Source organism: Cavia porcellus, unplaced genomic scaffold, assembly GCF_034190915.1.
Source record: "Cavia porcellus strain 051 isolate PalLab524CR breed Dunkin Hartley unplaced genomic scaffold, mCavPor4.1 scaffold_6, whole genome shotgun sequence".
In the NCBI taxonomy this organism is placed as follows: domain Eukaryota; kingdom Metazoa; phylum Chordata; class Mammalia; order Rodentia; family Caviidae; genus Cavia; species Cavia porcellus.
Window position 1 is genome coordinate 26,132,597 of NW_026947489.1, and position 16,920 is coordinate 26,149,516.

A 16,920-nucleotide genomic window follows, 5' to 3' on the forward strand; every position below is an offset into this window, starting at 1 on the left:
ACCTCAGGGGATGGAGGCTGTGGAGCCTGAAAACAACTCAGCTACCTGGAACCCAGCTGGATGTGTGCCGGCGGTACAGAAGGGAAGGAGGTGCATGAATCACTGATACAACGCCACTGCTGGTCCTGCGGAGAAAAGTTTTATGTGCTGATGTGATTTTAGTTCCTTTCTTTTACAGGATCGAGCAAGCAGGCAAGGAAGCCTACGTCTTAGGGCTCTCTTCTTTCCACATACCTTCCATAGGAGCTGCCTGTGTGTGTTTCCTAGAATTGCTAGGCCTTGACAGCCTCAAGCTCAGAGTTGACATGAAAGCGGCCAATATAATTTTGAGCTACAAGTGTAGAAAAGAAGATGCTCAGTACAGCTTTATCCGAGAGTCTTTAGGTAACGTGCCTGTTCTCTGTGTGGCTTTTGTTAAAGGAGAAGAATAAATAGACCTGAAGCGTTGACTTGTGAGCATTTGGGAAGAACAGTTACCTTCCTAGGTTTTTTTGGTTTTTTGCTCTTTTGCATTGCTGGGATTGGATGTGGGGCTTTATGCATGCCAGGCAAGCGCTGTACCCCAGAGCTGCATCCCAGGCTACCGTGTATATGTTTTTTTATCTCACTTTCTTGGGCACTTTAATTAGGTCCTAAAATGACCCTGGACCATGTTATTCAAACAGAAATGCTCAGGTCCTGACTTTTTCTCTTGGCCGTAAATATACGGATGTGGGTGTGTTTGAGGCAGAGTCTTGATCTGGTCTCACACTTGTAGATTCCAGTGATTATCCTGCCACCCCGCGCAGCTCACACTTCTTGTTCATGTTTCTTTTAGCTGAGAAACTATCTAGACTGGCAGCTGATGACAAGGCAACCTCAGAAGAATTGCTTGTTCTCTTAGAAGAAGGTACATGGAATAGCATTCAGCACCAGGAAATCAAGAGGTTTGTGAGTTTCAGTCCCAGCCTCTTTGTAGTACGTTTCTTGTGCTGACCTGTGTTGGCTTGCTCTTTTCTTCTAGCACCTCTGGTGTTTTCACCAAAATCCCGCTAGATCTGATCTTCTTACCTATCCTGCATATAGCAGGCACTAAACAAATGGAACTTTTTAAAGTTGTGCCTTGCCAGTCATGATTCCCTTTTTAGAAATGGTCTTACCAAGAGGAGGAGCTTTGACTGTCAGGTCAGAAAAGTTTTTTTTTTTTTTTTATCGGTACCGGGGATCGAACTCACGACCACGTGTTTGCAAGGCAGGCACTTATGCCACGGAGCTAAATCCCTAGCCTCAGAAAAGTATTTTAAGTGTTACGTGTTGAAATGATTGCAGGAGATGTGGGAACAACTCTCACAAAATTAGATTTTAAATATTGTCCCTAATGTTTTCTTCCTATCATGAGTCAACTGATATTGGAAGCCAAAGTGAGCGTCTGTCAGCAAAAACACACACTTGCCATCTTTTCCCAGCATTCTCTCCTTAGGGCAGCCTTGGGACACCCTGTGGCCACGCTTATGGACTCAGTTCTCAGCACTTCATTCTTGGAGTAGAACATGTGTCCTTTCGCTAGTAAGGAGCCCCAGGCACTGGCCAGGGCTGCAAAGTGAGCCATGTAGAGAATTAACCAGAAAATTTCTTGAGTGCCTATTTTCTGTTTCTCTAAGGATGATCCACAACTATTACAATCAATATTTGATGATTTGGGAAAAGAATGAACTGTGCCAATCCATTAAGAGAGCTCTTCCACCTTATGAGCAAGAGTCCATGTTCAAAGCAGTCTAAGAAATATTTTTTGAAAAGCCCTTTTCTCTTTTACAGTGTTACGGACCTAACTTGTGGCTTTGTGTGCGCTCTGCCACTGAACTCCATTCCCAGCCCCACTGAAAAGCTTCTTAGAGCATACACTGCAGTTTCGTTTATTTAACTTTTACTAACTTGTAGTTTCAAACTGAAGCTGTGTTTTCGTAAGAGTTTTTTATCTGTACCATCCCCTCCCTAATTCTAATTCTAGGTTATCCAGTGAATCCGAGAGCCAGTGGGCATTAGTGGTGCAGTTTGGCAGGCTCCACAATCTGAAACTGAGCACGTCCTACCTTCTAGAGTGTGCCAAAGCGAATGACTGGCTTCAGTTCCTTATTCATAGCCAGCTCCATAACTACCACCTGGAGGAGGTAAGCATGTTGCTGGCAGGCTCTTGAGGAAATCTGAACACTTCTGTGAAGGTAGTGTTCTTTCTTTTTTTACACTTCTTTTTTCTTTTTTATCGGTACCGGGAATCGAACTCACCACTGCCTGCTTGCAAGCAGGCGCTTATGCCGCTGAGCTAAATCCCCAGCCCAGATAGTGTTCTTTCTATTGCATAAATAAGCTTTTGAATTTAAAGTTTTTTATTAGTGTATGTTAACAGTACATAATATATACATTTATTGTGGGAAATCGGCATATATACATAGCAAATGACTGAACTTTTTCCTTTCCCTTTTCCTTTTTTTTTTTTTCCTTTTCCTTTTTTTGATGTTTTTTGAGACAGGGTCTTGCTGTGTGGTTCAGGCTGGCCTTGAACTCACAGTGTAGCCCAGGCTGGCCTTGAAATCACAGCAGTCCTCCTGCCTCAGCCTCTCAACGCTGGGATTACAGGCATGCGCCACCATGCCAAGCTACTGTTCATTCTTTGTAATTCCACTTCCCCTTTACTGTCTCCCAGACACTTTTTCCAACTCACAAAGTTGAACTCCCTGTTCTCTGTCATCTTTTATTTTGCTCTGTAGATGATTTATACTTTGGGTTTCTCACATAAATGAAATTATGTGCTGTTTAGTATTTCACTTAGCATGCAGGGTGCATTCATGTTCCTATAAATGACCAAATTTACCCTTCTTAGCCTTTTAATATGATGCTTATTTTTATTAACAGTGGGCTCAGGTCAGACATTAATAGTTTGACTAGTCATTCATACTGAAAAGCTTGGAAAGTTTTTGTGACTACAGATTGAATATAGACATTCACTCAAAATAACAACTTTGTAAAATTATGTGCTCACCTCTGACACAGTTCAGGGTGGGAAAGAATAGCTGTGCCTGGGCTCTTCTGTAACATATTCCGTTCCAGGTGGAAGTAAAAGTTGGGTGTGTATTTTAATTATCTGCTGTGCTTTTTAGGTGAAACCCCTTCTTCAGTGCTTCAGCCCGGTCCTGCAAGACCACTTACAGCTGGCTTTTGAAAACTTGCCCTCAGTGAGCACTGATCAAGTCAATGCCGAGTCCCTTCAGGAACCCCAGAGAAACAAAGCAGAGATGACTAATTTCTTTGAAGTTCTGCTCCAGTGCTCAGAGCAAGCAGACTCCTGGCACTGGCTGCTGACTGAGGCAGTGAGACAAAAGGCCCCTGTCCTCAGTATCCTGGCTTCCTGCCTCCAGGTAAGCGGCAGGAGAAGCCTAATTTAAGGACCTAGACAGCAATAGAAAAACCAGTGAGGGTCAGGAGAGACTAACAGTCACAAGTGGGTAATGATGCCAGGGAAGGTCCAGTGTGTTTTAAGATCACGAAACCACTTTGTCTTATTTTAGCATATGGGTCTGGGTCACTTGGTACCTTCCTCAGGTTTACATTTAGTGAGCTCTAGTGGGAGAAGTGTGGCCTGGCCGCTGGTGGCAGGGAGGACACTGGTGAATACACAGTACTACCTTTTCAACAGGGAAGGAGGCGTTCCACAGTCGCTGATGTGCAGCTCCAAGGAGGACAATCCTGTCCTACTTAGAAACCTGTCTTCTTCACCTTTGACCTGCCACACACTGCAGACTATTTATTTTAGTCCCTTTGTTGTTCATTAGATTTTGTGTCATGTTTGGAAATGTGTAATCCATCTTAACTTATTCTAAATAGGAAGTACTCCTCTGTAGCATTTGTTACATCTGTAAGGTAACCCAAGCTATTATTTTATTTTGAAAATCTGTCCAATGCCAGGATGCTAGTGCTGTTTCCTGTCTCTGTGTTTGGCTCATTACCTCTGTGGAGGACAGTGTTGCTGCTGAAGTAATGGGACATGTTCGAGACTTGACAGAAGGCCATCCCTGGGACCTTGAGGACCTTTCTGTCATCTGGAGAACATTATTAACAAGGCAGAAGAGCAGAACTCTTATCCAAGGTTTCCAGCTTTTCTTTAAGGTAGTGAATAATTACTTCAGTTCTTTCCAGAGCTCACAGGCATTACTTCAGTGACTTTTTCTTAGTTTCATCCCTAGATTTTTTTTTTTACATCAACGTTAGGTGGTAATAGAATGTTTGTTTGTTTGTTCGTTTTACACTGTTAGGGATTGAACCCAGGGCCTTGCACATGGTAGGCAAATGCTCTACCTCTGAGCTACAACGTGAGCTACAGCTGCCATTTATTTAGTAGTGTTCAAATACATTATTTTAAAAGTTCTCACAACAATCCTATACAAAATAAAAAGGATTTTATGAAGTGGTATTATCCTTATTTTACACACTAATAAGTAGTGCTTACAGCAGTTAACTACTCAACCCAAGAACTCAAAGTACTTTATACTTTGTAATATGTTTAGAATTCAGATTTATACTTTCTAATCCAAAACTCCCCTTGAAAGCTGTGCATTCTGTGGGTTGAGAGGGGCAGGTCCTGGGAGCCCAACATCCAGCATTAAATGTTAGAGACACCATACTGCCATCTAGTGGATGATGCCTGTCATCAGTAGTGAATCAAGTCTAAAATAGAAAATGATTTTGTTTAATAGCTGTACTCATCCCAAGTATTTTTTTTCCAAAAAGAAATATAAATTTGAAAATTTTTCTTTTTAAGATGTATGACTTAATTTGCTGTGAGGCTGTTTTTAGTAATATTTAATGTTGGGGCTGGGGATTTAGCTCAGTGGCATAAGCGCCTGCCTTGCAAGCAGGCAGTCGTGAGTTCGATCCCCGGTACCGATAAAAAGAAAAAAGACAAAAAAAAAAAAAGTAATATTTAATGTTCTCTTACTTGTCAGTATTCATTAAGAAATTATCAAGGCCAGGATTTTCTAATTTCAAACTCTTCTTCAAAGGATTGTCCATTACTATTGGTAATGGAAGTATATGAATTGTGCATGTTCTACAAGAATTACAAGGAAGCCAAAGCCAAACTTCAGGAATTCCAGAAGAGCCTTGAAGCTGTAAGTTGAAATTGATTTTCTCACTGATTTCAAATTGATTGGCATGGCCAGTTGCCTGCTAGTGGTCAGAATGGAGATCAGGTGAATGGTGGCTATGTAGTGTAAATCAGACCAAGTCACTTGCATGATTCCAGAGATGGGGAAGCGAAGGCAGGGGCCACGGGGGTCTCACAGCAGCTCATCTGTTGCCATGAACAGAAAGTTATGTGTAATTGTTGTACTTCTGATCACTTTTTGGATTCTGCATCTGAGCTCAGTGGAGAAGGATTAATGGTCCCTGTGGACGCTAGAGCAGAGTGGAGGTCATGAGCCACATTTGGCCAATCCAGGAGAGCCCCAGCTTTATTTGTTAGGATAGGAAAGAATGATTTTCCACCAGTGCTCCTGGAGGTTCTGCTCTCCTTGTCTAAACAGGGTTGAACATGTGGTTAGTCTCGGGCTCTACTTCTTCAAACGCTTGGTTCAGACCTAGTTATCATGCCAAAATTATAAACCTTTTTTTTTTGAGACAGTGTCTCACTATGTAGTTCAGACAGGTCTTGAACTCACTGTGGAGCCCAGGCTGGCCTCAAACTCACATCAATCTTCCTGCCACAGCCTCCTGAGTGCTGGAATTATAAGCATGCACCACCATAACCTTACTATTATGGGGGCAAAAGGCAGAAGCCATAAGGAGAAGGCATATGCCCTAGTTTTGCTTGGTGTTTTTAGCATTTTTGCCTTCTTACCCCCAAAGAGCTCTATGATAAATGAGGTACACATCAATGTCTACTTTACTCGCCACCTGTATCAAGTGAAACATCTTTCTGGGCTTTTGTTCTTAATCATAGTAGTTTTAACTCCAATGAATGAAAATGTATACACACACACACACACACACACACACACACACACACATACACATTTTTTTTTTTTTGCACCAGGGATCAAACTCAGGACCTTGCGCTTGCCAGGCAGGCGCTTACGTCACTGAGCTATATTCCCAGCTAAAGGCTATACATTTGAAAATACTGAATCAGTTATTTGAGTAAGGCTGGGGTGCCTGAAACACACACACACACACCCCTACACAAATAGATCTGTTTATTTCCTCATCCTGTTACCCTTGAAGACGGGTCCTGCCAGGGTCTCCCTGTTGCTGCCCACCCGCCAGGCCCAGTCTTGTGGAGACATTGCAGCCATCACCTCAGCCCTTTACCTCCCTATTTCATTTGCCTGTGGTAGTCCCTCTTCTCAGAGCAGGTAAGTTAAGTGAAAAAGTAATAAAGACCAAGCACTAGAACCCTAATCCAAGCTGATTTTAATGAGGATACTTAGGAGGATAAAGAGTCAAGAATAGATGTATTATATAACTTTTGATTTTTGAACAGTCAGTCCTTCTCCATTCCAGGAGAATTGTTTATAAGTCCACAAATCTGACTTAAGAACAAATAAGCCAAGAAAATGAGTCTTATACAATATACCTGTGAAAGTTCGTGACTTAAATATCCATTAAGTCAGAGGCTTGCTGGAAAGCAAGCATCCGCCACCGTATCTAAGCAGGAGCAGGCGCAGATGGGGAGCTGCCTCCTATTCTGTTGTTCTCATTGTCATCACCTTGCATAGCAGTGAGGAAGCACCTCTAAAGTAAAATAATCTTCCTTTAATGATAATGGATGGCCCAGAATGGTGCCACATGCCCAGCTACTTGGGAACCTGAAGGAGAAGGCACTTGAGCCCACAAGGTCAGTCAGTTTGAGCAGTATAAGAACAGTACAAGAAGATCCTGCCTCAAAAAGTAAAAAAAATAAAATTAAAATTAAAAATGGCAGGTAAGCAATATTGAAATTTAAGAAAGGAGAATGAAAAACAGGCAGGACTATACAGAATCTGGGAAAGAGAGTAGTGAAGAAAATTCCAAATTGTAGTAAGGAGACAGCAGTAATACAATATGGGATTTTATAAGCCATTCGTTAACTGGAGACACTGGCAGTGTGGGCATTCCTTTAAAGGCAGTATTGCAATCTACATTTCAGCCAAAAGTCCTCTGTGGGTATTGTTATACTTTCAGAGTGACTTTTGTTTTCCTGTGGCAGTCCTGAGGATTGAAGCGATGGCCTTTGCACTGAGCACCATCCCAGCCCTGTGTAAATTTCTTTTTATTTTGAGTTAGAGTCTCACTAAGTTGCCCAGGCTGTATTTGAACTTGCAGTCCTCCTGCCTCAGCCTTTCAGTGCTGGAATTATAAGTATGACATGTGCTACTAAGCCCTGTGTGTTGGTTACTTTTCTCTTGTAACTGAGACAAAAATACCTGATGCCCAAAATTAGGGAAGGAAAGGGTTTTTTAAAATTTTTTTTTTTAATTTTAAAGAGAATAAAACAAAACAAAACAGAACAAAGCAAATCAGAACAGAACAATGTAAGCAACACAGGACTTCAACACAAGACAGCAGGATATTAACAGTGGCTACCATAATATCTCTTGTTTTCTCAAAATAGTTGACCATGTCTCCATACACAATAATATCAAATATAACAAAATAGTATAAAACCAACCAAAAGAATGAAAGGTCTATTTAGCTCCCAGTTTTTGGAGATTTCAGTCCATAATCTGCTAGGTCCAAGGCAGGGCAGCATGGCAAAGGGGAACAGTTCATGGCAGTGGAAAACAGTACAAGCAACAAGAGCAAAAAGCGGGGAGCCAGAGAGAAGATTCTTTCTGTCCCTTATAGTATGTGTAGGCTACTCATCACCCTAGGGTGGATGTAGCACCCATAATTACCCTAAGGCGGAGGTAGCACCCATAATCCCAGCATTGGACCATGAATCAGTCACAAACTCTAGAAGCATACTCCCATGACCACATGCATGAGGCTTTGGGGGGACATCCAGACACAAACCATAACACCCTGCTTTTGGTTTGGTTGTGTTGTGTTTTTGTTTATTTTCTTGAGACAAGGTTTCACTAAGTTGCCCTGACCAATATTGCAGTTCTGCTACCTCAGCCTTCAGAGTACTGGAGATTACAAGTGTGTATAGCTGAACCCAGTTCAGCAGTTAACTTTTTTATTCCACTTCAAGGCTCAGTATTTTTATTATGTTGTACAAAGTGTACAGTGAACCATGAAATACAAAAATACAGTGACTAAGCGCCAAATATTAGTCTTGCAAAAATAATACAAAGAAAGGGAACAAATAAAAATCAGCAGTGGACAAAAGGAGCATCATGTGGGACAGCACACTCCTCAGAGTGTCAGGCACAGTGTCTTCGATATCTTTGCTACCCACTTGTGGGCAGCCTGCTCCTCAGTCATCCTCTTAGTAGTTTTAGTGTGTGATTGAAATGAGAAGTCCAGGCTTCTTGGCTTGAAAACTTTATTCAACAAAAATGTAAAGTATTATACCAGCAAAATATGTAGTAGAACCAATTTGGCAGTAATAAACAAGGCTAAGAGGGTGGCGGCCTGCAGCCCTTCCAGGGGGAGAACTAGCAGTGTCTCCTGAGATCCACGCCATGCTGGAACTTAGGACTCTGGGAAGCCAAGCCAGCACCTCCCTTCCCTGGTAAGCGGCAGTAGTTTAGCCCACTTCAGCCCTTCCAGGGGGAGAGCTAGCAGTGTCTCCTGAGATCCACGCCATGCTGGAACTTAGGACTCTGGGAAGCCAAGCCAGCACCTCCCCTCCCTGCAAGCGGAGGCAGGGTGGCAGCCTGCAGCCCTTCCAGGGGGAGAACTAGCAGCGTCTCCTGAGATCCACGCCATGCTGGAACTTAGGACTCTGGGAAGCCAAGCCAGCACCTCCCTTCCCTGGTAAGCGGCGGTAGTTTAGCCCACTTCAGCCCTTCCAGGGGGAGAGCTAGCAGTGTCTCCTGAGATCCACGCCATGCTGGAACTTAGGACTCTGGGAAGCCAAGCCAGCACCTCCCCTCCCTGCAAGCGGAGGCAGGGTGGCAGCCTGCAGCCCTTCCAGGGGGAGAACTAGCAGTGTCTCCTGAGATCCACGCCATGCTGGAACTTAGGACTCTGGGAAGCCAAGCCAGCACCTCCCCTCCCTGCAAGCGGAGGCAGGGTGGCAGCCTGCAGCCCTTCCAGGGGGAGAACTAGCAGCGTCTCCTGAGATCCACGCCATGCTGGAACTTAGGACTCTGGGAAGCCAAGCCAGCACCTCCCTTCCCTGGTAAGCGGCGGTAGTTTAGCCCACTTCAGCCCTTCCAGGGGGAGAGCTAGCAGTGTCTCCTGAGATCCACGCCATGCTGGAACTTAGGACTCTGGGAAGCCAAGCCAGCACCTCCCCTCCCTGCAAGCGGAGGCAGGGTGGCAGCCTGCAGCCCTTCCAGGGGGAGAACTAGCAGTGTCTCCTGAGATCCACGCCATGCTGGAACTTAGGACTCTGGGAAGCCAAGCCAGCACCTCCCCTCCCTGCAAGCGGAGGCAGGGTGGCAGCCTGCAGCCCTTCCAGGGGGAGAACTAGCAGCGTCTCCTGAGATCCACGCCATGCTGGAACTTAGGACTCTGGGAAGCCAAGCCAGCACCTCCCCTCCCTGGTAAGCGGCGGTAGTTTAGCCCACTGCAGCCCTTCCAGGGGGAGAACTAGCAGTGTCTCCTGAGATCCACACCATGCTGGAGCTTAGGACTCTGGGAAGCCAAGCCAGCACCTCCCCTCCCTGCAAGCGGAGGCAGGGTGGCAGCCTGCAGCCCTTCCAGGGGGAGAACTAGCAGTGTCTCCTGAGATCCATGCCATGCTGGAACTTAGGACTCTGGGAAGCCAAGCCAGCACCTCCCCTCCCTGCAAGCGGAGGCAGGGTGGCAGCCTGCAGCCCTTCCAGGGGGAGAACTAGCAGTGTCTCCTGAGATCCACGCCATGCTGGAACTTAGGACTCTGGGAAGCCAAGCCAGCACCTCCCCTCCCTGCAAGCGGAGGCAGGGTGGCAGCCTGCAGCCCTTCCAGGGGGAGAACTAGCAGCGTCTCCTGAGATCCACGCCATACTGGAACTTAGGACTCTGGGAAGCCAAGCCAGCATCTCCCCTCCCTGTAAGTGGAGGCAGGGTGGCAGCCTGCAGCCCTTCCAGGGGGAGAACTAGCAGTGTCTCCTGAGATCCACGCCATGCTGGAACTTAGGACTCTGGGAAGCCAAGCCAGCACCTCCCCTCCCTGGTAAGCGGCAGTAGTTTAGCCCACTGCAGCCCTTCCAGGGGGAGAACTAGCAGTGTCTCCTGAGATCCTAGCCCTGTTGGAGCTTAGGTCTCTGGGAAGCCAAGCCAGCATCTCCCCTCCCTGTGAGTGGAGGCAGGGTGGCAGCCTGCAGCCCTTCCAGGGGGAGATCTAGCAGTGTCTCCTGAGATCCACGCCATGTTGGAGCTTATCTCAATCTCTCCCTTGTCGATGTCCGCTCCCGGCCGGCAGGAAGGACACACGACAAAGTCTGGTAGTGGACAACCTTTTCTTTTTATTTTCCTTCTCCGTACAGCCTGCCCTGGGTTCTCCCAGCTGAAGCCTCCTCTGGTCCGCTCCCCGCGGCTCCTTTTGTGCTTCAGTCTGCCCCAAAGCCTCTACCGGTCCGCTCTCCGCGGCTCCTTTTGGGCTTCTACTTCCGGGCTTCTACCTGGCTTCTTCTTCCGCCCAGGGGTGGCACCGGTATATATACGGGTACAGTGTCCAATCATGTTAAAGTAAGCAAGGCAAGCTGATTGGCTAACATCATCAGTTGCCAGGCAGACTATATTGTTGAGCGGGTTGTTTACGCGGTAAGCAGGAAACTAACATATTCGATGGGAGGGGTAATCTACCTCAGGCCTCACTCTTTACTACAGGCCTCACGTCCGCCAAGTGAGGCGACCGGGCTCGGGGCTGCGGCTCCCAACATCTCCCCCTTTTTTATTTTTTATGAATGTGCGCATCGTAGCCCTTCCTGGACTGGGTGCAGAGGCTTATGCCCTATGCGTAGGCCCACCGTAGGTCCTTGGCTTAGACCCTGGTCGGCCGTCCCATGGTCTGCCAAGGCCCTGAGGCCCTCGTCCTTTTTCTAGGGCCAGGCACAAACTGGACGGAACCTGGATGCACACAAGCTTGCACTCATTTCCTCTCCGTAAAGAAATCCCCTCGGAGAGAAATTTAGACCTGGGCAGCATCTAACAGTCCAGCGGCTTACGTGCAGGATGGGGTAGGGCCTGGCTTAGGTCGAGTCGTGCTGGGGAGGCACGCTCTTACCCGTCATTGACTCACCTACCCTGCTGTGTATTGTCACCTTATGGAGGAGAATGAGGGATGCCCGCCATATCTAGACTCGGTCGTGGGCCAATTGAGCAAGCCATGCATATGCCTGAGGATCTTCTTGTCCATTTCGGGCTACCGCTATTTCTATTCATCTTATTGGTTGGTCTGTGATGGATCTCCAGTAGGGCAGGTCTGATCTTCAGTCGAGGGCTTTGTTGCCCGTGTCAGTCTCTCCGGTATCCACAGTGGTTCTCGTCCCGGTTCCTGTGGGAAAACACAAACCGCGCCTCGGTTCCAGCTGACCACTGGATCCGGGCCCATCCATTGTCCTGTCATAGATAACCGCGCCTTTGGAGGCAGGCCTTGGCTTACTCCCCCTTTTTGTTTTTTATTTTTATCTTTTTCGTTTTTTTTTTTTTTTTTTTTTTTTTTTTTTTTATTGGTACCAGGGATCGAAAATCCCCAGCCCCCGTTTATGCCGCTGAGCTAAATCTCTAGCCCCCGTTTCCTCGACCGGCGTTTTTCTCAGCCTGCTCTGCAGAGAACTCTGCGTACCAGGCTCGCCAATCCAGGTAACTGCCCGAGGGCAGACACGCTTTTGCCAGCTGAATCCAGTCCGCGGGGGTGAGGGGCCCAGAAGACAGGTTCTCCAGCATGGCAATGGTGTAAGGGGCAGTCGGCCCAAAGGTTGTAACTGCATTTTTAAGTTCTCTAATCTGCTTTATCTCAAAAGGCTCCCATACATTGCGTCCCTGGCCCATAGCTACTTGTACAGGAAATATCTCGTAGGGGCCACTATCTATCCCAGGTGGATGTACCTCATGAGACAAGCGTCCCCCCTGCCAAAGCCGCCTGTAAAAATACCGACCCGCCGGCGGCGGAGCATAAGACAGCGGCCGTGATTGGGCGGAAAATGGGGGCCCGTGCATCACTTCCTGTTCTGGCGAAAGGGGAGAGAGCTCCCAGGCGGCCGCCTCGTGGCGAGGAATCGCCTCCGGAAACGGCCCCCAAGGTAAAGAACCCTGCGACTCCTTATCGAGCGATTTAGGCTCCTGACAGCTGGTCTCTTTGGCCTCCTTGCCATTCAACTTTCCCTCGTCCTCGGAGTCAGACGACTCCGAGGCTAGAGCCCCGTCCTCCTCCTTAGCATCCTTGTTCCCCTTGACAGACACCTCTCGGGAGCTCCCTGACTGGGCCTGCTCAGATACCCTGCGTACTTTTGTAAGCTCTTGAGAGCTTTCTCCACAACCACCCTCGCTCTTAGTGTTGCTACCTAACATGTTTCCCATCTTTTAATATGTTACTCACCGCGTGAGGCCCAAGGAATCCGCCACTTACGCGTGAGCCTGAGGGGAGTCTAAAAGCCCTGTAGGTGCGCGCCACCCAGAGCCCAGGCTTATCCCCAACTCACCTGTCTCGCAGCTCTGTACTGGAGCGTTGTCCACTTCCACGTCTCGGGGGTGATCAGTCCCCGGGCGGGCCTCCAAATGTCGATGTCCGCTCCCGGCCGGCAGGAAGGACACACGACAAAGTCTGGTAGTGGACAACCTTTTCTTTTTATTTTTCTTCTCCGTACAGCCTGCCCTGGGTTCTCCCAGCTGAAGCCTCCTCTGGTCCGCTCCCCGCGGCTCCTTTTGTGCTTCAGTCTGCCCCAAAGCCTCTACCGGTCCGCTCTCCGCGGCTCCTTTTGGGCTTCTACTTCCGGGCTTCTACCTGGCTTCTTCTTCCGCCCAGGGGTGGCACCGGTATATATACGGGTACAGTGTCCAATCATGTTAAAGTAAGCAAGGCAAGCTGATTGGCTAACATCATCAGTTGCCAGGCAGACTATATTGTTGAGCGGGTTGTTTACGCGGTAAGCAGGAAACTAACATATTCGATGGGAGGGGTAATCTACCTCAGGCCTCACTCTTTACTACAGGCCTCACGTCCGCCAAGTGAGGCGACCGGGCTCGGGGCTGCGGCTCCCAACACTCCCTTATTCTTTAAAAAAATTATTTAGTTATTTCTTATGTTTTTTAATTAAGGGGAAAAATTTTTTTAATTAGCATATATTATAGTAACTCTTTTTGATTTACTGTTAACTTGTTTTGAAGTCCTGTAATACCCCCACGATCTTGTTTTGACTGATTAGACTCTGTTCCATTCTATATGATAGTATCAAGTTTGAGGGTATAAGCACCTACTTTGAAGGCAATAAGATTCACTAAGATGCCCATTCTGGTTTGACTGTTGTCTCCTTTGGAAGTCCTGTAATGTTTACAATGCCTAAGTTTTATTGGTCTTGTTCTCTACTGTTTTGTCCAACTTTATAATATCTAATGAGATAGACTATTCTTTTTAAGGAAACAAGAGACAATTTTGATAACCATTGTTGATAACCTTGTACTCTGTTCTACATCATGTGCTATGTCTATCCTTGGTTTTGAGTGGCAGCTTTGTTTTCCATATTTGACTATATTCTCTTCCCCCCAAAAAAGTAATAAGGACTAGGAGTAATAAAATCCAAAATGTGTAAATTTTGTTGTAAAAAAGAGAAGGAAAAAAAAAAAAGAGCTCTATGGATATAACAGCAATTGTGTTTAGGGGTGTTAAATAGCTGACTATATTAATGTTTTTGGATCATTGAACACAGCTGTTTGCAGTCTCTCTGTTTGAATGTTCACTTTGTATTCTTTGATACTGTGATTTGAGCAACTATTTCCAAGATGATAATATGTAATCTATTAGCAGGTGATTTCTTACTATTATGTTTTTTTTTGTAGTTCTGTATTACGTGTACCCTTACACCACTTTGTTTTGTTTTGTGTTTTTCTCTTTTTCCTCTTAAATAAAATTTAAAGAAATAAAAAAAAAATAAATAAAAAATAAACAAGGCTAAGCAGCCTTCATGATGTGAATTTAAAATTCTCTGGACTTAAGGTCAACCCTAGGTCTCTTAAAGAAGCTGCCACTAAACACTGTGGCATGTGCCTGCAATTCCTGTTCTCAGGAGGTGACGGCAAGAGGATCGCTGTGAATTTGAGGTCATTCTGGGCCACATAGTAAGACTCTGTCTCAAAAAACCAAAAAAAAAAAAAGTTGAGGGACTTCTAGGTGAAGCTTGTCTGATCAGTATCAGAGCACCTCAGAGGGCTGTTAACTGACAGATTGGGAGGAAGCTAGAGGAGCTCTCTAGTTAGCACTCGGTCTTTAGGACCTTAAGGCTGGGATGCAGCTTGGTGGAAAGAACATCCTTGCTTGCGCAGCATGTATGAAGCCGCAGGTTCAGTCCCCCATGGAGGAGAGGCCGTGTGTTGTGTCATGCAAGGGACTCGTGCCCTTCACACATGCAGCTCTTTGCACTGAGACTGACCACAGAGAGATCACACACAGAGCTGCCAAAGAGGGCTTCTTCCCGCCTGTCCTCTGAGCTCCCTCACTCATCCCTGCTGTTTAGAAATCATCTGCATAAGCGTCCCCTTTTGTGATGAGAAGTTACTCTTCTGATTTCCTGACTTGCTTGTTCTCTGGTTTGGGGACTTTGATTTGTTATTCCTGTGAATCATTCTGCCTGAGCCTCTTCCTTTTACCCTTTTTTTTTTATAGCTTGACACAGCAACTACAAGGGTCCACCCTGTGCTTCCTGCCCTGTGGCTGAGGGACCAAGTGTGTTTCCTATTAAAGCTTATGCCACAGCAGTGTCAGACGCAGTATGAGCTGGGGAAGCTCTTACAGCTGTTTGTTGGAGCAGAGCATCTCTTCTCAGACGGTAAGACAGTGCCTGCCCTGAAGTTGCCATGAAGAAGTCACTTCTTTCGCTGAGTAGTAGTACACAGCTGTAAGTCCAGCACTCTGGGAGGCTGAACCAGGAGGACTGAAAGTTCAAGCCCAACCTGCGTGACTTAGTGAAACCCTGTCTCAGAATGAAATTACTGTCGGATCGTGGTGGGTGGGTGAGGCTGTAGCTCAGTTTGAAAGCCCTGGGTTCAATCCCTGTTACCACACACACACACACACAATAGTAGTTGGCTTGCTTAATCTTGAAAATATTTTAGGAGGGCAGCCAGGAAATAAGTATGCAGATGACAGGTAATGTTACATTTATAGTCTAGAGACGAGTTACAGGTAACTTCAAATTTGGGTTGAACATTCAAAACATGGCACAACCGCACCCAGTGTAAAAAATACCAACAGTCTTCTTATTCCAAGCAGTTGTCAGACAGCTCTGCTTCGCCCTGGCAGGCCCCTGCATTGACATGTCACTGTCATTCTTCTGTCTGTGAGAACCTTGCCCAGGGCTACAAACTGCATAACTTCACAAATGCATAACTTGCTTTGGAAAGTTCAGAGACAAATTATGCTTTTTTCCTCCCTAGTCTTCCAGATGTTGGCAGTCTCTAAGCTTAATGCTTATTTAATCAAAAGAATTATTATTCTCTTCACTTGTTTAATAATATCAGGTTTTTTAAAATGATGATGATATACCTTTATACTAGACTTTCACTAGCCCAGGGCTACTGAGCTGCATCTCAAACACTTTTTATTTTCGAGACAGGGTCTTGCTGAGTTCCTCAGGCATGCCTCAGACTTGCAATTGTCCTGTCTCAGCCTCCCAAGTGCTGGGATTGCATGCGTACAACACCGCACCCAGTTTCTGGCAGACATTTTTTTAGTACTGGGGGTTGAAGTAAGGTCCTCACACCTGGGAGGCAAGTGCTGTGCTACTGCTGCGTCTCTAGCACATTGCTCTGAGTCAGTGTCTCATTTTATAGTTCAGGCTGGCCTTGAACTCACTGTGTATAGCCCAGGCTGGCCTCGAACTCATAGCAATCCTCCTGTCTCAGCTGCTGCAATTACATGGTGATGCTTACCACCATGCCTAGCTCCAAGACATTTTACTTGTTTATTTAATTTTTTTTTAACAATACTGACATTGACCTATTGGGTCCTGACCTAGATCCCCAATCTCCCAAACGAGTGTACAGCAGAGGTTTAAATAAAATAAGACAAGGGATACGATTTTAAGGCTCTAAGGGTCAAAACCCTTTAGCTGAGCTCAAGACTCCGAGGGCTAAGACAAAGACTTCTCTGGACCAGCCACTTTATTTATTAGGTCCAACAACAGGGGTTGGGGAAACTGAGGAAAGCGCAGGCAATGAGCAGGACCTTGAGAATCACTTCAAGGTCATCTCCAAGTAATGAATCAAGTCAGTTCATTAGAACTGTCTTATCAGGAAGACATGGTAGGAGTAAGACCATAGGAATAATTCCTGCAGCTGCAGTCTCTATCTGCTTAATTGATATTTGAGCCAAGTGTCCACAGCTGTGGCCTTATCGTGCCCTTTGAGGTATCTCTGACCTCACAGCCTCAGCCAGAACCAGTGATCATAGAGGTTCAGTTACTATGAATCAGCTCCCGTCACCAGGCAAGGGACCTTGGCCTAGAACAGACTCACAGATAAGCATAGAGAGCCAATCAGTTAATTTTAAATCCTGCTCAGAACCGCTTCATAGTGGTCTTCCCAAAGAACCTCGTGCCTCATGCATGCTAGACAAGTGCTGTTGTATTGAGCTACACCTTTATCCCTTTTTCTGGCAGAGAA

The 16,920-nt window shown here is 46.2% G+C and overlaps 1 protein-coding gene across 3 annotated transcripts in view; it reads left to right on the plus strand.

The window, feature by feature from the left end:
- Spg11 (SPG11 vesicle trafficking associated, spatacsin) overlaps window positions 1-16,920 on the plus strand; it is a 90,094-nt gene that overhangs the window by 44,461 nt on the left and 28,713 nt on the right. For all 3 annotated transcript variants that reach the window (XR_010047993.1, XM_013158655.3, XM_063250123.1), the window contains 7 exons: window positions 179-384; window positions 818-926; window positions 1,988-2,147; window positions 3,135-3,392; window positions 3,940-4,140; window positions 5,034-5,141; window positions 14,924-15,086. Coding sequence is in view for 2 of the 3 variants with exons in the window: in XM_013158655.3 (XP_013014109.2) it covers window positions 179-384; window positions 818-926; window positions 1,988-2,147; window positions 3,135-3,392; window positions 3,940-4,140; window positions 5,034-5,141; window positions 14,924-15,086 (1,205 nt within the window). In the remaining variant the exon portion in view is untranslated. The remainder of the gene's footprint in view (window positions 1-178; window positions 385-817; window positions 927-1,987; window positions 2,148-3,134; window positions 3,393-3,939; window positions 4,141-5,033; window positions 5,142-14,923; window positions 15,087-16,920) is intronic.